The sequence below is a fragment of the Amblyomma americanum genome, chromosome 5 (genome assembly GCF_052857255.1).
Source record: "Amblyomma americanum isolate KBUSLIRL-KWMA chromosome 5, ASM5285725v1, whole genome shotgun sequence".
In the NCBI taxonomy this organism is placed as follows: Eukaryota; Metazoa; Arthropoda; class Arachnida; order Ixodida; family Ixodidae; genus Amblyomma; species Amblyomma americanum.
In genome coordinates this window covers 60,343,217-60,370,464 of record NC_135501.1, presented here as the reverse complement: position 1 = coordinate 60,370,464, position 27,248 = coordinate 60,343,217, and the positions used below count along the sequence as shown (strand labels likewise).

General features: G+C 45.5%; 1 protein-coding gene across 1 annotated transcript; it reads left to right on the top strand.

Moving 5' to 3' along the window:
- The first annotated feature begins 772 nt into the window (after positions 1-772).
- Positions 773-26,500, top strand: LOC144133912 (uncharacterized). The gene is made up of 8 exons (XM_077666968.1): positions 773-892; positions 3,237-3,512; positions 7,681-7,926; positions 13,390-13,614; positions 16,390-16,764; positions 21,391-21,713; positions 22,753-23,107; positions 26,194-26,500. The coding sequence occupies exons 1-8, from the start codon at positions 773-775 to the stop codon at positions 26,425-26,427; spliced, it is 2,154 nt and encodes a 717-aa protein (XP_077523094.1). The 3' UTR covers positions 26,428-26,500.
- Positions 26,501-27,248: the final 748 nt, after the last annotated feature.

Here is a 27,248-nt window from a genome sequence, read left to right as displayed (position 1 = left end):
AATGATGTCAGTATAGGCAGAGGGATCACACTCGCCAAGCATGTAACAACATGCAAATGCGCTCCCCAGTTCAACAAAAGCAAATTCTTGCGCACGTACGCAAGCAAACAAAAACGGGAACTATACGAAGCTTTCGTCATCCACACGAGAGGTGACAAGTGCTTGAGCGTGCCGTCTCTTCGCTTATCGAGAAAAGAGATAGCCTTTTTAGATATTGACCTGCAATAGTATCAATCTTATATCATGGCGTTTTTTTGTTTTTATGTGCACTTCCTGTTTATTGCTCTCTCGCATGAAATACCATCAGTTGTAAGTTCGGTACTTTGTGTGTGGCTTCTCTCTATCTTGTACCGTTTTTCGCGTTGTTTTCAGTCTTGTATCATGAACCAACTGGCCCAAGAATCCTCCCTTTTACAACTACGTCACATAGAAAAAAGTCGTGACGATCTTTAGGTTTGAAAAAAGGCTGCAGTTGTCTTTTGGGAAGTTCATGCACCTTCTCGAAGGCCGGCATCTTCTCGTATGCCTGCCACGTTGTCACAGGCCTTACGTCATTGACTTCAGTTATCAAGTCAGGTAGCATTAAATTCTCGCTACGAGAAAACGGTCATCTTTCTCGCGGGACGGAAATCACGATGCAATGGCTTATAGCCTGTGACAGCGTGGAATAGCTGGAGTTGGAGAACGTGCATGAAATGCTGCAAGGACATGCACAGCCTTTTTCAAAACTAAACGTTTTTTTTTCCTCGCGTCTCCAACCGTGTCCACCACGATGCCAGCTAGCATCGACTTCGCCGTCATTGCCGCCTCGCAAGACTACGTGCAGATCTCTGTTCCTCTGAAGGACCCCGGATCAGAGCATCTCTGCGAAGTCATGTTTTCCGCTCGCGCGGTTTGCATCACTTGGGACGTATGGTCAAGTACTGCTGAGTCTTAGGTCCCCTTAACGTTTGGTTCCTTTCCTTTTGCCGCTCTCCACTGTCCTCATTCCAAAATTTTAGCTTCACGCACAATCTTGTGTTGTCTAGACTCAACAAGGACGTCCGTGCCTTGGCCGGCGGCGACCTGGCTTCGCAGCAGTCCTAAAATCTGGAGCATACTTCTTGTCCTTACGTTTTTTACGTCACCATCAAAATGTTTGGTGAGGTCCACAACGATGTATTGGGACACCTCTATTGTCTGACGAACATTCTTGCATCTCAAAACAACCGATAGGATTGCTTGCGGCGCGTTGTTTTTTTTCTCATGCTATAAGCGAATTGATCGCAGAACAATGTTAAGATACGGCGTCCTATTTGTCACCCCTGACTGTTGTTCACCTTCTTCAATAATATTATGTGGCTGTTTGGCACCACGAGAATCTGCACTAGGGTTTACTCGCTCACCCTACCGCCAACGGCACAAATCAGTGGTTTCACGGCTTACTCAAGGCTTCCCTGAAAGCAAAATTCAGTGCCGTTCGCACCACATCTTCGCCTATGGTCCTCATTTCCTTCGTGCTACATTCAAATAAGGGCTACACTGCACTACTGCAGAGATGGTCTTTGGCTCATTGATTCGGCGGCAAGCTCAACCCCACTGCCTGATCCTCCAGCTCGGCCCTTCTCGACTACGTGACGATGCTCCGCGCTTTCTGCCGTCACCTTCAGAATCCTGACTCTCGAAGACCGCACCATCCGTTTTCCCACCACCAATCTCTCTGTCCGCCCTGCCTTTTAAATGTTTCTTAGTCGAGGCTACGAAAACCTCTGCATTTGCTCTTGTAACACGCTCCGCCTGGTTCAAGGTTTTACGAGATCGACATTCATAGTCGTAGCGAACGTTTAAAATCCCGTGTAAGGACGATGCAATTCCAATAAATTTGAATTTATCTCACATTTCTCTTATTTAAAAATAAAATAGAAAACGTTACGGACCCATAGCCAACGGCTAGTTCGGATCCATGTGCACAGAACACGTAAATAGAAATTCAAAACGACGAACCTATGCAAAGTAGTGTTCATTCAATCCGCTTTGAAATGAATACTGTCCAACTAACACCAGTATAGCAATCTGCGAGACAAAAAGATAGCACTGAAATAAAGAAATGAGAGCCTCGGACATCGAGTATAAGTAGAACCTGTTGCGCTACATAGAAGTAGCATAATGGGAGAAACTATAGGAGGAAGATTGAATTTCCCACTGTAGTTCTGCCGCCGTTCTCCAGTAACGTTGGGTATCGTTCAGGCCTCCGATCGCAGGGGGGTCCATCATTGCATGGGGGTTGCAGCAGCAGCACCGGGGTCACGTCGCCGTCGATGACGAGGTAGGCCTGAGCATATCTAAAGCCTAAAACCACTGTGAAGTTGTTGCCTTACTCAAATATAAGTCAGAAAAGCGCTCACCAGACAAAAAGCGGCTGCGCACTCTCGCTGCCCTTCTTAAGTCATCGCTGTGTCTGCAGACGCCACACACTTCTCTTGCACCTACCTGTTACATCTCAGAGGAACCAGCGCCAAAAGAACAACGGACAAGAAACAAGGAGGCCGACTAGGACAGAAGCGCTGCACTTCCAACTTTATTTCGGAAGAATTATTGCAACCTATTTATACAGTAACCTCTCAGAGGCAATGACGCACAAGCAGACCAAAACCATCTTTTGATCGTACAATGATTCAGGAATTAAATGAAAGGGCAGTGGAAACAAGGAAGCAAAAACCAACACAGCTCTTTACTAAAAATATAAAAAAAAAAGATTCGAAGATGAATGGCCAACAAGGAACACGCCATAAACACGCAGAGATAAAAACATGGAGATAAAAACGATAAAAGGTATAAAAACATAACAAGTTGAAAGGCCAAAAAGTAACACGGCAAAAAGATAAAACTACGCTATACATGCAGATTAACTATAAAATGTCAAATGTGACGAAAGGGCTAAAAAATCCAGTAGACATGGTGGGAGGGTTGCACAGCTAATACCTCGAATTTCGTGTCAGATAGGCAAGTTCTTTTTCTGATAGACAAACAGAAGGCTTGCTAATGCAGTTGTCATTTAATGATGCTTTGTTTACTGCTTCAATAATCTCACGGGGCATATTGTTTCTGTTCCCCGCTATTAATACGGCTTTTTCAAATTGAGGCAAATTGGGAAAACTGTATTAAGTTTTGCTACCTACTACTGTACCACGACGTTAGCACGCCTGAGCATCGAGGCCTCTGGCGTTCGCAAACCTGCCCTCGCTCTCGAAATGCAGGTGCCGTTCCCCCTCAAGATGTTTGCCACCATAGCGCTCATCGTCGCTGTTATTGCTGCACTCATCTTCCTCACCCTTGGGAGGTTGTACTGGAGCGGCGCGGAGGCAACCACGCCGTTCCCTTTCAAAGTGTGCGCGAACGCTGACTGTGTGAAGCACGTGGCAGCCCTGACCGGGAGCGGACTCAGCACCCTGGATCCGTGCGACGATTTCAGCCTTTTCGTCTGCTCTGGGTGGAATCCCAAGTACCCGGTGATCAAGTCACTCACAGAGCAGGTGCCACGTTCTGGTTTTTTTTTTTTTTGCACTCAAGATTTGCAAGAGAAGGTTTAGTAATGCAGCTCACGTTTTTTATTGTTTTTATAGAACGCTGACCTTATTAGCCAAGTCGAAAAGAGTCATTCTATGCAACTTCTGGTACAAAGGTGGATGCTAATCGTCGATGCTGTAAGCCTTCAGTAATCTTCACAGGGCCTGAACTTCATTCACATGGGACTAAAATTGCACTGACCTAAAAGATCACAGACGTTAAAGCAGAAAGGCAGAACTCTGTCATTAAGCAAATATTCATACAAAACACATACGCATTGCATTTAAAATAGCAAGAGCAAAATTTGTGAAGGTTACCGACTTAGCATAATAATCAGCGCAAGCTGATTGTCAGTAACAGCCGAGAGGTCTCGAGTGCCAGGCCCGTTAGAAGCGACAGCCCGGTTGAGCGACTCACAGGCCCCTTTCGGTGTGTATACACTCATGTGCATACTCGGCCATCTTCCGCTTGCGGCCTTCGGTTGGATAGCGTTCCCTGCTCACTTGACCGACTCGAGGGCGCGCTTGCACGAAACAAATAAGACTGTTTAGTTTCCAGTCTAGCCTTTTTTGTAGTCTACACCGTCGCCAGGATTGAGTAAAGGAAATAGCGCACAACTTTCCTTTTTGTCGGTGGACACCTCAACCGCGCAGTGACCAAGAACGCAGACAAGCGCTAATTGAAAACTGAAGCTCTGAGCTGGCGTGAGTGTTTGAACACGGGTTCGAACCGATCACATAGGCACCTTCAATTATATGCCTTGCCAAATATTTGCATCAAATTGGTGATGTAACCGTTCATCGTAGAGCCGCCGCGGTGGCTGAGTGGTCATCGCGCTCAGCTGCTGACCCGAAAGACTAGGGTTCGATCTCGGCCTCGGCGGTCGAATTTCGATGGAGGAGAAATTCTAGAGCGATGTCAGTGCATGTTGAGGAACCTCAGGTGGTCGCAATTTCCGGAGCCCTTCACTACGGCGTCCCTGATCGCCTGAGCCGCTTGGGGACGTTAAACCTCCATAAACCATAAACATTCATCGTACGGATTTCTGGGTGACGTCATACGCGCGTGGGTGTTCCTCCTCAAAGAGAAAGGTGTCTCCCGCATTATTCTAAACAGAACTCGATTCCCGGTCTTACAAGCGAGTGTAATCACCATCCACTAAAATTAGGTCGTACGATTCAAAAGAACTTTAATGCGTGCGAAAAACATTACTGGTAAACACGGCACTCAGAGAGAGTAATGCTTTCGCATTCCCACAAGCACTCTTAAGTGTCTCTGACGATTTTTTTTCCTCACGGCGTAATTGAGCGGGCCACCTACAAAACGAACAAATTATACGCCTTTCCTTCATTCAAATGCAGCGGAGCGATTGGCCAAACAGAGAAATAGACGGTCTGTTTGCTTCGTGCAAGCCGGCCTAATTGCCAGTGTTCTTGTTTGCAATCTAAAAGCTCCGCTGGTATCTGGGAAGAAAAGGTGCATAACTGGTTCAGTGTGTCAATGAACACCTCAATCGCGCTGTGAGGTGGCGCTGGTGTCCACCTAAAAAACGTGTACCGCGCGGCACGGCTTCCGTTGTACCCCCTAGATCTGCTGTGCTAAACTGCTTGCTCAATAGCTATTCCAGCATTCGTTGCAAAAAAAAAATGGCTTATGTGCAATGCTTCATTGACAAACATTGAAGCTAAAACCGCGGCGGCTTAGCGGTTATGGAGCTCTGGAGCTGACCCGAAAGACCTGGGCTGAATCCTGGCCGCGACGGTCGAATTTCGATGGAGGCGATGTTCTAGAGGCTCGTGTACTGTGCGATGTCGGTGCATGTTAAAGAACCCCACGTGGTCGAAATTTCCGGAGGTCTTCACGTTTGCGTCCCTGAAAGCCTGAGTTGCTTTGGTACGTTAAACCCCATAAACAATAAACCGTAAATGACCTTGCGGATAGGACAACATTTTCGGCACAGCAACGACATCGGAAGATTAATACAGTGCATTTAATGATTTGACGACCGTAATTACTATCTATAAACGGAACCTTCCAGTAAGTTTGAATTCATGTGCGTTGAGGGTTAATAATTACATTGTATATACCTGGAATACTATTTAAATACAGGTGAGCGTCGCTTGTGAAAAGTTCCGTACCGATAATTGAAGTGTGTAGTTTAGAACAGTAGTTGAAGATTCCGAAAATAGTCTTCCCGTGCGCATCATGGAGCAAATTTGTGATTTTGCGCTCTTTGCATGTTGCGTAAAGGTGTTAGCAAATTGATGTTCTCATATGTACCCAAAACCAAAAATAAATGCCTGTGATTGAAATAAAGAGTAAATTTAAATAAAATATTTTATATTTTATAGCAAAATAAAACGTAGTAGTGATAATATTCAAACAATTGGGTAAAAGATATAACAAACTAGGCGAGTGCAAATTCGAGACCTTGTTTTCATGCAACAGGACTCCTTTGCATTTGATCTATGGCAGAGGTTTTTTTTTTTAATGAGATGGACAGCGACATATGCTTGTAGGTCGAAACAGGGGTGCTTTATGTTTTTGAACATTAATGATTAGCGTGTACACATGAGCAAAACTGCTACTTGGAGGTACGGGCAGTCTACCGGAGTCTCCATGTCATCGGCGAAGGAATTCGTGCAATAATCCATAAGTTACGGCGGCTATTTGTTTCTTCAGTGGCAGTTGGCTGGGCCTGTCAACGGAGTTCATTGAAAAAGGTGGAGTGGTTTCATGGTTCTCCTAATTAATCAGTGAACAATGTAGAGCTAATCAGTCGTACTGTCCTGAGTTTAAGTTGCTGAACTTTTTCATATAGTTCAAATATAATCAAAGAACCCCTGAAAGATATGCATTCCAACAGTGACATTGACTTACTGTCATGACGTCGCGCCCACACTGCTCGCTGCCGAAGCCAATAATGCCACGCTAGGTGCGAGGCGGTTAACCGCGATGTGATGGAAGTAGCTCGATGGCATTCGTTGAACGGCGTGGCGTGATACCTGCCACGCCCTAAATACACGCAGTAATTAAGCCGTTGTACCTTATGCGGTGCGGGCTTGGCGATATTATGTTTCGGTTATTTTTGTGAACTTCCACACTAATGAATAGGCACCATATTTTCGGCCAGGCAAGGTGGCCGAATCCCTGCAATAGGGGGGGGGGGGGGGGGGCACATCAGGAGTTTCAGCTCATGGTGAAGGGTGCAAAAGATTGAATGCTACGCTATATTGCTTTCGGTTTAACGCCCTAAAGCTGGCCATGAGCTAGGACAGTTGCGGTACTATAGCGCTGTGAATTACATTGGACTAATCAAGTTTCTTGAACCTGCACGTGTCATGGGGGCAGCACACGAGTGATTTTTGCATTCCGACTTTACCGAAACGTGGTGGGCGCGTCCCGGATTTCTTGCGCGGCCTTGGGCTTAGCAGTGGAACGCCATAGCCAATAAGCCGTTGCGGTCCAGTGACTCCTTTCTGTATACATTCCTTTCACCTACTTGCAGTCGGTCAGCACCGCACCTAAAAACGAGGCTATACAACGACACTGCTTGTTAATTATTAGCCGTGACACCACTGTCGCTAATAAAGGTAATTGAAGGAAAGCATGCACTAGAAGAAATAATTATAACGACTGATGGCCTCATACCCCATATTGGGACCACTCCCTAGCTTAATAAATCGATTGCCTCATTACCCTTGATGGGTACCGGCTGCTGATAACAAGCAAGTAACGTCAATTTCCGTTTCTGGTTGGTAGACAACGCCCTGAGGAGGGCGCTGCACGGGAACTGCCTATCGCCATAGGCCCGGGGAAAAAGATTCAACAGAGAAAGCAGTCGTCACAACCCTGTGGTCAGTAGCCAGTGGCTGCCGCGTCGAATATCACAGTAGGTGCTCATCGATTACTAAGCGCCACCAATTGAAACACGTAAAGAAGCATTGCACAAGTCAGCTCAAGATAATGAAACTATAAACGTGTTATCTTTTGGCCTGTAAGATTAGATATTCCTTTGTGATCGCATTATCTTGGATCTAAGATTTAACAGCGAACGGCAACAGGCACGCACGCGCCTAATCCCACGGATGCTAACACTCGTAACCACTGCTTCCTGCACACACTGCCCCGCAGATGGTCATCAACTCCCTGTTGGCGATGACTCGGCTCAGCACCAGCGCAGCGGGTGGCGACACGTCCCTGGAAATCCGGCCCGCTGATATGATGGGACTGTGCCTAACCGCGCGTCCCGGTCACGACGCTGGCAGCCTCAGTTCCTTCAAGGAGTTCCTTCGCAACGAGACAAATTTCTTCGGGACAGAAGACGGACCTGCCACGTACACGCATCTTCTGGAAGCACTCGTTGTACTCAGCACCAAGGTTGTTTATACTATCGCGTTACACAGCGTGTATGCTTATACATTCATAGGGCGTCCCAAGAAATCTTCAATGGCGACATACAGTTGAAACGGCACAAGTGAGGCAAAGTGGGTTTGTTGGTGAAATTCCATATTTAAACGAGCGCGAAAGATGGAACAAAAGAAGGAGACGAAAGTTGTTGAAACGGGGGAGAGGTGCTACTAATATTAAGCGCAGAACAGCTATGGAGGTTTTCTTTTAGCAAAGGCGATGCATTCGCCCACGAAAAGCGGTGAGCTTTTTATGAGCTTTCGTCGGTCTCATTGTACAGCCGGCCAAACCTTTAGCTGGCGTGCGCGACGGCCGCTTTTTCCGTGCTCCTGCAGCTCATGGCGGAGCAAACTTTCGAAAATATCAAATCTAAGCACAGGCTCACTAAGCCCGTGCCTAAAATCGAGCTTTCCGCAAGTTTGCTTTGTCGCAAAGCGCAGGAGCGCAGAAAAAGCGGCCGTCGCGCACGCCAGCTAAAGATTTGGCCGGCTGTACCTCTTCGTTCAGAATAAAAAAGAGTGGATATATGTTACTTCGTTGAATCCCACAACCCACTTGTTATATCACACAACGCACTACTTGTAAAGTTCTCTGCAATTGTACTGGACGCCAAGTTGGGAACACGGGAGGTGTTAATTACGGCGTGAACCTATAAACGGATGGCGGCGGCATTGATACGAGTAGTTAAGGAAGCACACTGACAATTAGTTGCGCATATTCGCATGTACTATCTAATCTTCTTGCCTGAACTGCATATAAGAGCAAGTTCAAACATATCACATTTCACCCTTTTATAAGGTTCGTGACGAAAATGTTAGGTGCAACGATTAGCGAACGAAGCGCTCATGACAGGTGACGTCCGCTTGGATAGGTGGTCCTTGAGTGCGACTTATTAACCACATTTGGTTAACAAACCTCAATGCCTCTGCGTACGGAAGACAATGTGGCTGTGTCCTTCAGCGCGCGTTTGCGCCAAGCTTCACTGAAAGTTCTGAACGTGGCATTCGGTACTTGTATGGGGTAGCGTGTAATTGTCGACTTATTCTAGTTCTCTAGGAAATTGTTGTCACACCGGTCATTTTTACTTCCGCATTTTTGCAAGCGCTGGGGATGTCATTTCCGACATTGCTATGCTTCCGGGTCCCACTTGGGGCCCAGAAGTGGCACCTCAATTGGTCCAGAAAGCGCAACTGCGCCTTGTTGACTGGAGATGCATTCTACTAAGGAATGTATGAAATCGATGCTATAAAATGTTCGCAAAACAAATACCGCCAAACCGCCGCTGCATATCTGAAGTGCAAATAAATCTAAAGGTGACACCCACATGAGATTTATACTTCAGGGAAACATAGTTCCCGCTAAGGACGGCTTAGGTCGCCAGCATCGCTAGACGTCTTTGTTTCATGAATAAATAAACTAGGGCTTGCATGCCACATAATTTACTTACCTCTGTAGAACAATCTTCTACATAAAGCGGCAAATGATTCCCTGTAGCCCCTCTTAATGGACTCTGGAGCATTGAAGAGGGAAGATTGTAATATAACATGCAAAAACGCTTTATATACAACGCAGAAAAACAGCACCCGCTTTTGCGTCGCGGCCACCTCACGCCCAACACGCAGAACAACCTCGGGAAGATTACCAATGCACGAATTTCATTTCAATTCCACTAAATTGTTTTTTTTATTTTATCGCTCTTTACATTAGGCTAAAGCGATGCCAGACCCGGCGTTCTCTTCTTTCCAAATGGGAACCCAGCGATGGCTCCCATTCCCAGCCTACAGATCTGTTCCTGACACTGCAGCATTCTTTCTACGCACTACGCAACCTCGCTTTGGTTTTCTTGTTAGCGTTACGAGCCAAGCATCCCTTGCTTTATTGCGAAGTGGGCTGGGGTGTTAACAGAAAAAAAACGGGGTTCAGAGAAGATAATATTGTCAGAAACATCATAAAGAAACGATGACTAGCCCTCTCTGCAGCTGTCTTTCTAAATCCACTCGGTTCGTTGATTTCCACCACCTCCTACTAATTAGTACATTATGTAGCCAGCTAACAGCACCTTTATGATTTTTGCAGTCAATCAGGAAATGGGAGAGTAACCTGGAAAGCGATTTTACTAGTACTAGATCCTTCCTTCGCTAAAATAAATTTGCAAGTAGAACCAGCCAGGAGAAAAAAATGATACACGTACAGAGAAAGGCAAGTTGTATAAGGTAATCGCTGCTCTAACACGAATGACGGCGTTAAAACATGAAATCAGTAATAATACAAAATGGTGCAGCAGCTTACAATTTTTTTTTTTTTTGGGGGGGGGGGGGAATTCTCAATGAAGTAGAGGGAAACAGAAGAAAAGATCATGCGATTTTGGAGAATCAAGAAGTAAGTGAGAATTTCGGTTAAAAAAACAAATTACTGAAAAATCGCTTTAGAAATCTAGTTTAGATGTATATCGATATTTGCACTAATTTAACACTTCAAGACGTTTGCACTAGTTTACAGTAGTTTACAGTAGTAGTACAGTAGGAATCAGTAGTCCTACAAGAAGGAACTTTCCAATTTTTATCTTCTTGTGTGGTCGTGCGGAAACATCTCAACTAAGATAGCAGAGCAGGGAAGTTTCTAGTTTCTGTTTGAGAACTAGAGAGCAAGTTGTACATTTTGTTTGCCCTCTAGCGATACGATAGCGACAGAAATTTGGGCAGAGGATTCACACTAAGGTGTGTTATGTATGTTTTTAATGTCTTTCTTCGTTTTGTAGTTTCTGCAAATACGTGTATGCAGTACTACCCCAGACAAAATAGTACTTAAAAGAATAAAACATAGGAAGGAGGTAAATAAGATCTTTCCACACCAAAAGTATCTATTTATGTGTGTCATTCCTATCAAACTTGAAAGCTGTTATGTGATTTATATGATAATTATAAGTCAACCGTTCTGAAAACGTCACCCAGAAAATTTAAGAGGCACAATCTCCCCGTATTTTAGAGGTGGTGTATGTCACATTCGGATCAACTGATCTGATATTGCTGCTCCGGGCGGTGGGGGGGGGGGGGGGGGAGTGAGGGAGGTTTTTGCGTTCATATTTACAAGTTCTTTGAGGCATCGGTTTAGTTGTTTATTAAAGCTTGAGTTCTGACATGAGCCTGTGTTTCAGATTTGCTGGTTGCCTATCGAGCGTTTTAGGGCACCGATATAATGTGTATGGCTAACAGATATGTCTGGAGGAGTTTTTTTTTTTGGCCACGTACATTTACCGTATTACCTTGTTTGAATAATGGACTATCCAATACCCCATAGATACAGCTCGACGAATGGGACATAGAAGGAAGGAACATACAAGGATAAAAACAGAAGTTCAGGGCTCTGTTGTGTACTGCATGGACCCTTTTATTCTATGTGGCGTTTGTCGCGCTGTAATTGTAAAATAACTTATCAAATCGTCCGATACATTTTAGTCATAACGGCAAATTTCACTTTAAATTTAACCACTGGTAAACTACTCCGTTCTAACGCCTTCCGCTTTGTTTCTCTTATATTCTTCCCTCTCTATGGCTGGTTGAATCTGCACGACACCCGACACCACACTTGGCTGGAACCCAGTGATGAAGAATGGGGTCGCATGAGCTAGTTAGAACAAGCAAAACAAAATGAATTCACAGGAGCCTAAAAGAAGTTTTCTTCAGTGGCCTGAAAAAAAGCTCGAACGCGCATGAGCAAGTAGTTTTCATAACGCCGCATTTAGCCAGCCTCGTTCTTCAAAAACAATTCGCACGCTTTCGCCTTCTTGTGAGTTCCAAGTGCTTCGATGCATTGAGAACGTATTTGTGGGATGAAGACACAGACCGGCAAAGAACACGCTTGGTATGCACTATCGAGGACAGAATTGCCCAGGACGCGCCGCCGCTAGCTCAAATGAATCGCTGATTCACCAGAGTAAGCTTGTAGTCGGAGAGTGGGCCTTCCATTTAGCCCGACAAAGGGTGCTCGCCTGGAAGCGCCTAACACGAGAAGCTAACACGATGAGTCGATAAGCTGGCGCCCTTCCCTGCGTGTTCTAAGACTGATACAGAATGTCAACCTGCAACCTGCAACCTCTTGGTGCGAACCGCTGCAGCGGTGCTGCGCGTAACAAGCCGAAAGGTTAGATTACCGTTCCGGAGACGTTCTCAGGCGACTGCCCCCTTCTAGCAGGAATGCTCACAGCGATATAAACACATAGCGCCGCCAACGATACATTTTTTTTTTGCGGGCGCTTGCACGTCCTGGGCACTCACGACCCCAATAGTACCATCTTTGCTTAAGCAGCCTCAGCTGGTCGAAATTTCGGGAGCCCCTCACTCCGGCGTCCCTCACAGCCTGAGTCGCTTTGGGACATTAAGCTCGCATAAAATGAAGAACCATCTTTGCCAAAAGTAACCGAGCAGCCGCGCAGGCGGCGGCCGGAGCATACTGTCAGCCAAGCAGCGGCGTTGCTGTCTCCGGCGCTAGACCCTGCTCCCCGCCTGCGAGTGTAAGCTGGCTGTAGTAAACCAGCGCTCTCTCTCAGTGTGACAGCGCTCCGCAGGCGCGAAATCGTTTTCCGCACATACTGCCTACTTCTAATTCAAGAAAGAGACCGAGGGCGCAGGCTTACCTCAGCCAGTTTACAGTAGCAGCTGGGGAGCAATGGCAAGCGCTGGAGACTCAGCGCTGCCGTTGGGCCCTTCCGGCCGCCGGCGCGGCTGCTCGGTTACGTATGGCAATGGCGGAACAAAGCGTATATTCGTCGGTCCACCTTCACCCGTGTCTCGTTCGCGCAAGTGCGCACTTTTAGGACTGAACCAACTCGCCCAACCGATAGAGTCAATTAAAGTACATATAGAAGTACGAATGCACAACAAAGGAACCGAAATTATTATGCTTCGTGAAAGGCTTTATCACCTGTTGGTGTAGAAAAACTATTTGAGAACTATTACAATGAGTGACTCAGGTGCGCAGCAGTGTTGGTTCCTGAATATTTTACGAAATTTAATGTTTCCGGGCATACTTAAGGAATTTACGTTCAAGTGTTGCAAAATCATTTCAATTTCATTCCAATACCATATTAACTCAATTCTATTCGTTTGTATTTGGTGCAGTTGTAAGTACTACTGCTGACTAATAGTGACTTCCCGCCTTTGTCGACGTCTCATCGTTTTCACCAACGACAACTTTTGTAACGTTGCCACTTTTTGGGCGACGGCGGGTTTTTGTGTACATGATATATTTTATGTTCTTACGCTAAAAGCATTGAAGTGTTTCAACGCGGCTTTTTCCTTCACTTTCGCGTCGAAACGACGTTCGCCGGTGTCGAACTTTTGTGCTCGACATTACCGCTGATCTTTCTATGCAACATACGTACCACATGATTTACACGCCGTAACCTCACACACTGCCTTCACACACCCCCTATAGTGGCTGGTCCCGCTTTGGTTCCGCCTGGAAGTGATAAAGGGCATCGTGGTGATACATCCGGAGCCACTGGTGCTTCTCTGGCGTCGACTGCACGCCGGCCTCAATGAGACGTACCCCGCGTACGTAGACAGGTTCATCGAAGTCGTGTACGACGGCGGCAGGGATTCCTCCGGGGCTCTCGCTGGCTACCTGAAGTTCCTCAGGCAAAACAGTGGGTCTGTGCAGGTGAGCCCAGGCGACGCGGTGCAATGCAAACCACATCGGTTTTTTGCGGCATGGAATATGAGGTCGTTGGGTTGACACTCGCGCGACATTCACCGTGGCCGCACGATCCAGGTGAATTCCAGTCTAGAGCTGCCTCACATATTCGCGTTACTCAGCGATAGCTGCAGTGTGCTGCTTTTTTTTGGTTCCGTTGAACTCTCGCTAACCGCGGCACCGGCTTCCTGGCACGCGCGAAATAAAAAGCCGTTTTGGCTTTCATTTCTGACAGAGGGCGATAGGAATTAGCATATTGAGGCACGCATGGTGTTATTTGTGGATGCAACATGTTATCACCCGTAGCATCCCGGGCAGAGACGGTAGACGGTTGCTTTGCAAAATTGTTTTTCCTTACTTTTATTTAACTTTCACATGGGAGTCGCGCGAGCAACTTACTAAGAAGTGTATTACGTCATCCTGCCCATGCTGAGCGCCCGGGCTTTGCATAGATGAACGCTAACGCTGCTCTCTCACTATCGCTTACACCGTTTTTCATAAACCCTTACAGATCCTCAGAGTATAAGGTTTCGTTTTCGACTGCCTAATTTGCTTTTACTCTGTCCGTCCTTGGTGCTTTTTCCCCCTCACCTCGGCAAGTTCCTTGCTATGCGTACGTAAATCTGTGTTTAAAAAATATGGTGCGTCCTTGAGGTTCTTACCGAACAGGCTCAGCTTAAAACACCTCTGTCGCGCTGTGAAACGTTTTGTAGGCTGGTAGACGAGCAGTCATCAGTCGCTAATAGCTTACGTCCCCGCAGCGTCGACTTCAATATTATAAACTGAGCAAAGGCTCAGTTTATCAGCATCAGAGTGAATCATCATTTCCTTTCAAAATAGTGCAATACACAATAGCTGAGAAGTGCCACGGCAGTTTTTGGATTGATACATTAAATTAACCAACTAGTCTGGCGATCTGTCGCGACGCATGAAAGGGTATAAATTTTTGGTCGTTTAACGTGTCGGTGGCGGAGGTTATCTGAAATCGGATAAAATAATTCGGGCAGCGAGATGCTGAACGCTGTCCAGCTTGACATGCTTTTAGCAAAATAAGGATCCCATTGAATAGATCCATACTCCAGAACTGGTTGACATAACGATCGGTAGGCTCCCCTCTCTAGTTCAACGGGGCACGATTTACTTTTCTGCAAAGGAATCCTACTTCAGCAAATATTTCAGCACAAAGAATATTACTGCGCTCCTCCGTATTGAGGTCATTTTTATTGTTAATCCTAGACACTTCACAGACGAGAGTGACAAATATGCGGGTTTGGAAAATTATAGGAGTGAGACAACAGGTTTTCTTTTTTTTTGTCGCTGTCATAGAGATTGTTTTCTTAAAGTTAATTTGCTTGCCGTGTTGTTCGCACGAGTCCCCGAGTTTAAACAGATTCTCATTGAGTGTAGTTTTGCTCTGGATACCTTTATAACACTTAAGTTTATCGACGTCGCCGTCCATATTTTAGCAATGCAACTCAGATAAAGGAAATCAGCGAGGGCCCGAGCACAGACCTCAGCGGAACGAGACAACACACGTAGCTCATCAGGATTAACGCATGCACTCTGAACATATGCGGTGTGGTTTTATTATGCCCGAAGCCAATTAACCAGGGTTTTAGGAATTACTGCTTATCGTAGGCAATTTAGAAAAAATAAGTGCGTTACACTTCCCAACGTTTTCAATAAACATAAAAACTTTCTTGAAACTGTTCACGCTATATATGCTTAAAGCAAAGTCGTGATTAAGGGAGAGAACTTTGCATAGTTGCTGAAACATGGTTGCGGGAACCACGTTGACATTTAACAAAGTATTTCTTTGATTCCATATGATTTTATATGTGGTGACCTATTCATAACAAGCATTCTGCGGCAAGTGCATACTAAAGAAAAACGTCTGTAATTACAACATGCAAACCGTCCCCTGAATTGAACAGCTGAACTACTTTAGCCTTGGCGAGTCATTTGGTAGAGAAAGTTGATGAAGTGATACAACAAAAACAACACAAAGGCAATATGACAGCACTTCCGCACACCGCTTTAGGAAAGCATGTGGTATACTGTTAGCGCCAAATGACTTCGTCTTAAAGTTTATTAGTAGGAAAATTAACCTTCCAGAATAGTAGCAAGGTCTGGTATGGGCGTTGAGTCTTTTGACTGACCCAAGTTCGTATTTCGCAAATCACTTCACGATGCTCCTAAGCTCGCAGCTTGCGTGCCTGTTAATTCTTAACTTTTCGACACTCTTCTTGCAGTGTGATCAGAAGCGCCTGAATGTTAAACCGGATTTTTTCATGAAATTAGTAAGGGTCTGTTCATGAAACGTACTGCATGCATTAGCGAGCTTCTTTTGCAATTCCTTCTTTTCATCAGCCACTCCTAAAATCAACCTTCGGGGGAAAGCACTGGGTCCCGGCTAATGCGAAGAATAGGTCGCTTTGGTCCATGTCTGTGCTCTCTCCTTACTTGTGTTCTCTTGCGCAGTGGTCATATAGTTTCATAAGACCCATTTGCTTTGTTATAACTCGCTGAATATTGGAAGGTGATATGTCAGAGGCTAAAGTGTTTTGGGTGTCTTGAAGGCGCCTTAGAGGACATGCAGTGTTTGAATTACGAGGGCGTGCAATGTCTCGTCTTCTGCCCCCAAAACAGGAGGCGTGACGCTGCACACTGCTTCGAAGTTAGACACTTCCCGCTTTGAAAACCGCGCTTAAGCTCCCCTCTTTCATTCTCTTGAACTTTCAGGCCAGCGTCTTCGAAATACTAAGCATGGCCCAGGGAACCGTAACCCCGATGCCCGTGGCGGGCAAACTTGATGACCTGGGCGCCTTCACGCCTAAGTTCACCGGTGACGCCTGGGCGGCGGCGGTGTCCAAAGCGTACGGGTCTGGGCTGGAGGGGATAAACGAGACGTTTCCCGTCAATGTCAGCTCCCGCGAGCTCCTGCACTCCATTAACCGACTGGTTAACTCCATGTCGGCCCTTGAACTGGTCTACCACACCATCTGGTGGTTGGTCCAGCAGATCGGCTCGCTCACCAGCAACGCACTCTTCGCGGCGACCGGCGCGGCCTTCGGCGAAAGGGGCAACATTTCTCAGGCTCTTCTTTGCAGCATCCAGGTGAGGCGCAGTGGAAAGCAACGAAGGACACTGTTGCAGTTGATATCCTGCTGAGTGCATGGGCAGGCCAGCGGCGATAAGGTCTGCAGCTGTCGCAAAATTTTGTACCTGATGTCAAGGTGGGCTAGATTGATTTTTACTTGAAGCATATATTATGTTACTTAATGATTTGCGAAAACCACGCTGAGAAGAGTAGAAGCCTAAACAACAGCTTAAAGCATCTATAATAATATTGAATTTACAAGAATGATAAATTACATAATTTTTGTTGGTTAATTTTTCTCTCATATATTTTGGTATTGATTGCGACAATGGCCTTTATAAAAAAAGATAAACATTGTATAATCAAGGTCCTATGACTATATTTAGTTTTGAGTGAAATTAATATATGTGTTTCACAAGAGCGTCAACAAAAAGGGTGGACCTTTCTAATGTAAGAAATCAAATAGATTTTTTCCAACTCATCTTACAATATATACAAGTACATATTTGGATGTGCTGAAAGAGGGCTAAAATTTTCTCAACCTGCATTTTATCCAGCTCTCTGCGAACTTTTGTATTGTAAAGCTGCGAGAAATTATAGTTTCAAAGCGAAAAGGTGGCAAACATTGCTCAAAAATATAACGTTCGTAGAACTTCAGTTTCAGTATAATAATGGTTCGGTTTATGGTTGGTTTTGGTTTATGGGTGGTTAATGTCCCAAAGCGTCTCAAGGCATGAGGGACACTGTAGTTAAGGACTCCGGAAACTGAGACCACCTGGGGTTCTTTAACATGCACTGACATCGCACAATACACGGGACTCTACAATTTCGCCTCTATCGAAATTGAACCTCCATGGCCGGGATCGAGCCCGCATCTTTCGGGTCTGCAGCCGAGCACCATAAGCACCGAAAAAAAGTAGTAGGCGTTTGGAGCTAGGAAAAATTCGTACTTGTGCGCGAATGAAGTAAACTTTTTTGCGCGCTAAAGTTTTCTGGAAAAAACTGGAACAGCTGATTTTAATTTAGTTTTTTTCTCAAAGAAAATTAATAACTCATCATATCTTGGCCTATGTTTTCTGTAGTTTTCTGGATTGCTTTTCTGCAAGTCGAAAAAAATTGGACGCGAAAACTCTGGTTTACTACAGTCCCAGTATTATTACAATGCTTTCGAACGTAAAAAAAAACAGGTGTTGTTACGCCTCTTAGCCATGCCTTAGCCGTTCACCGCTACTGCAGGGCGAGGAGAGAGCGCATTGGATGATGGGCCCACTGCGCCAACAGCGTTCTATGCTAAACGGCTTTTCCTTCCAGCATGTTTACATTTACACATCAAAATTTGGTCGCCTAAAGTGCGCACATCGACTGGACCTGTTTAAAACTCTAGGGTATCGCTTACTTACTCTTAAATCGCAGATATAATACACTAATTCTATAGCACTTGTACTTAAAGTCAGTGAATATTTTACAGGCGTTCAAGAGTTAGAGATAGATGTTAATGAATATGGTCGAGAAGCTGCCTCAAATTTGCAACCTTATGACCCTTCACGAAGCCAAACTGGCAGTCTTTAACAAACACTTTAATTGATTATTTTTTGTTAACCTTTATTTTCGCACTCATCTGACTGTGACCTATGCGAAAGCGAAGGCGTGCAAATAGAGAGAATTGTTAAATATCTGGGCATCCACTTTGAGCAGCCTCTAAAATGGAGCAGCCACATCGCCTCCCTCTCTACAAAGATTTGGGCCATTGCGGGCATAAAGCGTCACTTTCGTGTAAAATATCTACATCGTCTTCTGAGAGTTATCTCGACAAAATTAGTGGAATGTGTTTTGAAATTTGACCCTATTCATAGTAATTCCTCAGATTTCAACTGGCAGGCTTTAAAAAATGCTATACTGAGGAGAATATTAGTTAATAATTGGTTTTCGGGGAAGGGAAATGGCGCAATATCTGTCTCATATATCGTGGGACACCTGAACCGCGCCGTAAGGTTAAGGTATAAAGGAAGGAGTGAAAGAAGAAAGGAAGATAAAGGTGCCGTAGTGGAGGGCTCCGGAATAATTTCGACCACCTGGTGATCTTTAACGTGCACTGACATCGCACAGCACAAGGGCGCCTTAGCGTTTTGCCTCCATAAAAACGCAGCCGCCGCGGTCGGGTTCGAACCCGGGAACTCCGGATCAGTAGCCGAGCGCCCTAACCACTGAGCCACCGCGGCTGGTACTTAGGAGAATAGCGAACACGGATTTAGGGCATCAATTTACACTAGACTGACAGGACATAGAAGCAGGAAGAAGGCAACCTCCAGATCTGTAAATTGTTTTAAATTTTGTGTTCACACGGTGCTATTAGGCAGATGAATAGAAAACAACCTTTTGTTAAATAAATTCATAGAAATTATGCTGAAAATTTGAAATAACTGTGTACAGGATACATTGAATGACATTCAGCATGATTTTTGTCATTCAAAAATAAACCAGAGTAGGACGATGTCCACGCAGACAGAGGGCATGATAATGAGTTTGTTGACAACACAATGAAAATGGAGAAGAGAGTGGTACCTCTTGTTCCTTAGCCAAAGTTCCGACAAGATAACTTGCCTTCATCAGTGCCAAGCGTTCATCGTTGGTAGCGTGCAAATGAGATTTGTGTGTGAATTTTTTTGCCTTGCGTACAATGTTACTGGTTTTATTGCAAATTTTTCTGTACTGCCAGAAGAGTGATGTTGCCCTTCGTATTTAGACAATAAACCTGCCTGCGAAACTTGATTCGATATTTCAAACTATTTCTTGACCTGCTGCTTGATCTGCAAAAACCACAGCGTGCTTAAGCAGATAGGCAGATAGATACGCATGCAATGCTTGTATGCCTAAAAACTAGTTTCACAGTTGCTGACTTTAGTGCGCGCGTGCTTAACTCTTTCCATCCCACGACTAGTCAAATGGTTTAGTTTGAACTAAATATGGCGTGAAATAACCTTTTCTCACGGTGCGGGCTGCTTAAGTAACGTCTTGCGTTGTTTTGCAGAACTTTGATTTTTTTTATTTGAGTATGGGATTTTTTTTTAGTGAGTCGCTTGAGGGAGTGTTTTTTAACCTCCCGTGAAACCTGTTAACGAAGAGTGATCACGGCGAGTAATGCTTTCAAGGTGCCATCCTCGTCTCGTACCGAAGGGGATTTTCTCGCCAGTCGGTAGCATCGCCGTTTCGCTTTGTAATAGGATACTAGTTTTGTGTGAACAAATAATTTTGGTTTGTATGAATTTAGTTCAGACGGTGATGACTGCTCCAGTGAGCCCGAACTATCGATAGGTGCCCGCCTTTACCTTTAGTTCTCGCCGGTGCCGAGCAGATTGGCTGCTTTCCGAGCCTCTAAAAAGTTATGACACGTTTTTGATGCTTCAGTGACAGCCACAGTCTAGCCGGTTCAGTTTTCTCCAAGACGGCCCAGTGACTAAATCGGCACTGCTCTGAGGAATAGCCGAAGGCAGTTGGCGCCAGCAACTATATATATATATATATATATATATATATATATATATATATATATATATATATATATATATATATATATATATATATATATATATATATATATATATATATATATATATATATATATACCAAAATTGATTTCTGGCAGTTGATTTGGTCAATATATTATAAAATTACCAAAAATTGAAAAACAACCGGATTTATATAACGACGTTTCGGCTGGAGGACCAGACTCGAAAAAAGCTGGTCCACAGCCAAAACGTCGTAAATTAAATCCCGTTATGTTTTTCAATTCTTGGTGATATTATAAATATAGTATATATATATATATATATATTACAGATCGGAAAGATAAGCGGGACGAGTTCTTCCGCAGAATAATCGTTTGTGACACAGTACCACATAAAACATTTTCGCTAGATCTGCTATTTTTCATTTCTGATTGCACGTAATATTACTGCGAAAGCATTATATGTTCCATGAGCGCGAAAGCAGGCGTCCGTCACCGTCGATGGCACAGAGCTCCTCAGTGATGTCCCCAGGTTCTCTCATGATGGTCAGCAGTGCAAGATAAGGTAGTGACGGGGAACTGAATCAAGGGCCTTCAGACTGCGACCAGAGCACGCATCCCATTGGCCACAAAGCCACGTTGCTTCTTCGCAGATAAAGGTGAACCTAGTGTATACGTTTCCTTACGCTTGTATGCTAATGATCAGGTGTGTTAGGAAGGAATATTTAATGTCGCAACATAGCTGTCGATCAGACTATACATTTGCATGCAGGGCACACAACAAGTCTTAACTGCCCTCCCTAATTTTATTATTCGTAATTTGTGTGCGAGTCTCAAAATTTGCCGATCACAGATATTTCTTCGTAAGCAGAGCATCTAGTGTTTTTAATAAATTAATTAAATAACAATTAATTAGTCTGTTAAAAAGACACGTCTATTAGCTGAATTATGAGGTGCTGCAACGAAACAAATGTTTATGTAATAATTTTACGCACACCACCCAGAAAATGCGTCTTTTTCCGCGCTAAAGAAGAGCGGTAACTTGTCAAGATTTAATGTATGGAAGGCAAGGGGGGATTGGGTATGTGTTAAGTACGATTCGAACCGAAAACCTTGCGCCCTCTTCGCAAACTCGCAGGTCAGCATCACGTACGACGTCCTATTGGCCTCAATTCACGCGGACAGGCTACGGTCTACGGAGAGGCAGGCCGTCGAAGACATCCTCAGCATGGTGCACTCTGTGGTGGTGAAGAAAGTGCGCTCTTCGCATAACCTGGCCGCGGCTTTCCGTGACGCCCTATATTACACGCTGCTCGAGACGCACCCAGTTGTGTGGCCCCTGCCGCCCAACTTCAACGAGCTCTACTTCAGGCGGCTGTATGGCAAGAAACCGGACGTCACGCGGGCCTTCTTCGGCCACTGGCACTCGAGCAGAGAGCAGCAGGCGCGTGCCTTGGGAAGGTAGCGCAGAACCTACTTTTATTGCGCTGATTTTAACCGTTCAAAAGTATGAGATGCCGTGGGCTCCCTTGTTTTGTTAGCTTCATCTAGAAGTCGTGAAACATTGCAGTCCATCACATTTATTGTAACAATGAATGCTCCTGAAATTCAAGGTATATCTGAAAGGCGTACATTTCCATTGCAGCTAACAGGAATTGCAGAGGAATTCACTTTAACTAATTCTCACATTATGATAATACAGATTTGGAATAGGTATTTTATGTGTGCAGATGCGAATTGCTGTGATCCAAAGAGTATCCGTAGGTAGGAACGCAGGCGCTAGTGTGCGTGAGTCACGATGCCCCACGAGTCGACATGCTAGAAGCCGGCATACAATTCTCCAATCACACCCACCTTCAGCGGTTCCTTTAAGGAACCTTGTGTCATACTTCTCTGAACATAAATTGTTCTTCCTCTTGATTCATCTCGTGCTGGTGCTATGGTGAGACTAAGCGGTTGTTTTTGTTTATTGTTCGCTGAGAGCCGCCGCACTGACTCAGTGATTACGGCGCTCGGCTGCAGATCCGAAAAACGCGGGCTCGATCCCGGCTGCGGCGGTCTAATTTCGATGGAGGCGATATCCCAGAGGACTGCGTTCTGTACGATCTCAGTGCACGTTAAAGAACCCCAGGTGGCAGATATTTTTGGAACCCTTCACTATGGCGTCCCTCATAGCCTGAGTCGGTTCGGGACGTTAACACCTCATAAAACTAAACCTATGGCTTGCCGAGAAAAGAGAAAGACATATTAGAATTAAAGGAAGAGTGTGGCGGCGATTGCTCGCTGTATAACAGAGAGTTGGTCGCATCAACAAGTCGTGTGCGCCGCCTATTGCACGGCTTCAAGCCGGTACTCTGTTAAAAACATATGTACATGTTCATCACTTGCTGTGCGCTATTGTGGCAAGGGCTTTCAAAACCTGTCAATCTCCCGATATCATAGTGAACGTTCTGCATTCAGCGAAAGTGACTGGCGCACAAGTTGGCTGGTCTCTTTGCAGCAACCCGCAGATTGCAGCCACCCGATTCTACAGGGTAGACCCATCGTCGTTGTCGGCTGACAATGCGGTGCTGAAGACAGTCACCATAGCAACTGCCGCACTGGAATCGCCAGTCTACTACCGGCGAGGCACGGCGGCCATGGTCTACGGTGGCTTGGGCTTCGAGTACGCCACGCGCCTCCTGCGGTTCATGGACGTTCGCAAGAAGACGGTGGCCGCGGCAAGCCGAGCATCGCTTGTGGCCTCGGACAGGGACCGGCTGGCTCTGGCGCTCAATTGCTCTTACGAAAAGGAGAAGGACGAGGCGTTCCCCTACCTGCCGGCGCTGGCTGTGGCACACGCCGCTTATGCGCAGGTGAAAAGTGACGGTTGCTGCATATCTGGCGTCGGCGTTGAAGGGAGAGCCACACATGGCGTCACGACTACGCGCAGTACTGGCGGTCAGAAATGAATGGCGCCACGGGTCGCGGCATGGCAACGCACCATGCTGATTGGCCAGAATGTCAATCCCTAAGTGGTCAGGACATAATGACCGGAGCATTTGACGTCATTATACCTTTCCCTTCTTCCACTATCTGCCGTCATGGCGGTAGGGGCGTAGAGTAAGCGTGTTGCACGTCGGAAGGAAAATGGGTGCGTGATCTTTGAGGGCCATGTTAGGTGTGCTGTAACGCTTACTACTACTACTACTACTACACACACACACACACACACACACACACACACACACACACACACACACACACACACACACACACACACACACACACACACACACACACACACACACACACACACACACACACACACACACACACACACACACACACACACACACACACACACACACACACACACACACACACACACACGCACGCACGCACGCACGCACGCACGCACACGCACGCACGCACGCACGCACACGCACACACACACTTCATCCTCAACTCATAAAAACCCCTACTGGTTTCAGCACACAGTTACTGCATCACTGTCAGTCAGGAAAAGGCAACCTTAGCCAGGGTTAATAAACACTGCAGCTCTCATAGGCTTTCCTCACAACCTCAGTTCTCCCCGAAATACGCATTATTATCGCAATTATTAATGCCCGGCAAATGTTTCAGGCGAGAGGCGCTATTGGGAGCCTCGTGAGCTGTCGGTGAAGCCGAATGACGCTTGGTTATTTGCTTTCGCAAATTTCAGCTGAATTCAGTTCGAAATATCACACATTAAGGAAGTATACACTACATACTGAAATTAAATAATAATTTAAATTTTTATTTGAATTTCAAATTAAGCAAAAGGTGTAAATTAAAACTTTTATTCTAAACCTTCCAATTTTAAAGATTTACAGTACAAATGCTAACATTTTTGAAATGAAAGCAAATATTCAATTTAAGCCTATTGGATTTAAGTTGCAAATATTGGTGAGGGTACTTCTAGGGGCTACTTTGTGTAACATTACTAGCGCAAGCACAAGAAACAGCGCAAGCACAGGATGGGATAGACATTAACGACACAGGCGCTAATATTGTTTTTTTTATTGGAAACATAAAGGAGTACTCAATGTCTTTTTTTTTTAGAAGGAATTATTTTAATGAATTATCTTCCTTTGTCCAATTCATCATCATCTCCTAATGTCGTCTTCGTTAAAACGATTTGTGCGAGTGGCAATAACGCGTGTTCACGTGAAAAAAACCAGCGAGAAAAGACGCAAGACCACAGGAAGATACACACAGACTAATGTGTCTTCCTCTGGTCTTGCGTCTTTTCTCGATGGTTTTTTTCACGTGAACATGTACCAAGTCGCCCAACAATTCACGCTTCTGAACCAATAAAGCGTGCTCCGGGCCTTCTCAATCTCACACGTTTATACATGGTGTTTCACGTAACTTGAAGCAAGGATTTTAAAACAGCGGTAAACCGCAGCCCGCTGCAACCAGCGATACATTTTTGCCATCATGTGGCGCTCCTCACAATGTATTTATATTCCGCTGAATTCGTTAAGCACCTACGATGAATTATGCAAATTTTCAAATATTCATTTCAGTGCCTTGAGCGTTACTTTAGGTTGCAGAGCAGGTTTGTAAACAACCGGTCTAGTTTATTGTAGCATCGTATCTCCTACGGGGTCCTTTTTCGGGCATCTAAAGAAAGCCCGCGAAATATGCGGTACAATATTGCACTACCATATTGCAGCGCTCTACCATATTGCAGCGCTCTCAACGGCGTTTCGAGGAAACGGAGCGTGCTCGCTGACCGTGGCGAAGTGAACGGCTGCCGTTCTTAGCAGCGGCAAACACGCGCCGCTGCGGAAAGTGCTCTCACTGTCAAGCCGCTGCTAAGAGCTGCAGTCGTTCACTTCCGCGTCTTTGCCGCTGCTCGTATGTTTTAACTGCTTCGTAGTTCAGTGTATTCAGTTTTACAAGAGATGCAGTACACGTCACTTTTCTTCCCTCATCCACACACGTACACAGGCGCGTAGCCGTGTGAAAATAATTCTGCCCCGCTCTGCACCTGCACTTATCCTGTAGACCTGTGCGGACGCCAATCATAGCGAAGTGGGCCAACGTCACTTCTACAGATCATGCTGGACTTGTTGTCTTTTGTAAACGTTTACAGAGTGTATATAGGCTTCAGTACTAGCTCACTTTTCGAACGCGGGCATCGTCTGGACAAAAACTACACCCATGCATTTACAAGCTTGAATACTGCCCCAGAAGAATGTCTATGGGTTTATTTGAGGCCCCTTCAGAAAATGATGTCCAGCAGACAAAACCTTTTGTGAAATGCATGCACGCTTCTCTTTTATGCTGCGTAGCTAATTATGCATCACCAGCGTACCACCATATCTCCTGAAATTGAGACAAACTCAACTCCTCGCTCTTCAGAAACAAGACGTTTCGCGGATGCTGTACAAGAGCAACGCTACACGTCTTAGGAGCAAACCTCGGGCTCTAAATGCTTGAAAAAGACTGTACTTGTAGAATATAAGGTTGCCTACTGCACTTCATGCAGTACAGTAATCCAGGCGTTTTACGGAGTAGCCTTCAGGCTGCACAGTGTATAACAGGATGTCCTGGAAGCCGGAAGCTCAGGTACAACGCTGTAAAACAACATAAACTGTACCGTTTGCAAAAGATTACAAGTTTCGGCTCGTTCTTCGACATTCGTATTTCATTGAGTGCAATTGGCGAAACAGTTAGCAGGCAGCTGTTTTGTTGGCTCTGACTACCATCCCGTGCATTGCACCATTCCAAATATGACTGCCTTTTGCATCACGAAGAGCTTTAACGATATTTAAGCAACCTGTATATGTCTTGGATTTGTACGCCGTAATTTCAGATTTTCTGGGTTGCCATGTTTCCAAACCCCGGGGGCCGTACCACAGACGCCGAAATCGGGTGCTCCTATTCCTTCAGCACCTCATTTCTCGCGCAGGTAGCGAGCGGCTCTGAAGAGTTGCGTCTGAAAGGCATGGAAGCGTACAGCGACGAGCAAATCTTCTTCATGACCGCGTGCCTCACATTATGCCAAGAAGACAACTTCGGACGCCGCTGGTCTCCTGCCTGCAACGCGGCCGCCCGCAATTTCGCGCCCTTCTCAGCGGCGTTTCACTGTTCGCCCGGTTCACCCATGAACCGCGAAGACAAATGCACGTACCTGACAAACTAGGCGTTGACGTCAATGTGGCGCGATCTGTCCAAGAGAAGACTGTGTGGCATACATCGTTCCTGAATGTGCCTCTCTCCGGTCCAACGTAAAAACCTTACCCCGTTGTTCGGACTACGATTTGTTTACTTAGAAATGATATTGTGTGTAGAAAACACCATGTCCGTTTATTTTAACTTATAGAGCAAAGGAGAGAGCTTCATGATGCGAGCCGTCATGTTTCATATGGAACCCTTTTAGCGTTACTACGGAATATGTTCACAGGTGCCATCGTGTACTGTGCGCGTGAGAGAAATGTCGCGTTGCAATGTTCTCGTATTGAATCGACGCAGAATTGAAGGTTTTATTTGCGGTATAAGTATTTTGGTTGCAGTTAGAGGATGTGCTCATAAGCACAAAGCATACAGAATGATGCACCACACACAAATCACTGCCAAGTGGCGTAAAGTGTATGTACTCGGAATCCTGAACAAAATTCCCCGTGGATTCTACACGCGGTCTTATTATATAACGCCCTTATTCTCCGCTACGGTATCTGTCATAGACCATACACCATGTATTTTCTGCACGCCGAAATGTATTCACTTTACAGCTGAGCTGCTAACGGCATGTTTCCCAATTATACAGCGATGGTGTAACACTGCATCATCCTTATTTATCAGCATGAAGTAATGTCATGTTTCACATTACTGAAGCCTGTACTTCACTAATGAAAACGGAGCCACGTTCAGCATGGTTACTGCAACGCTTTACACTGAGTGGTCCGAACATATTGACGTGACGGCTGAACGCATATTAACGTCATGTGCACTCCGCCAGAGAGA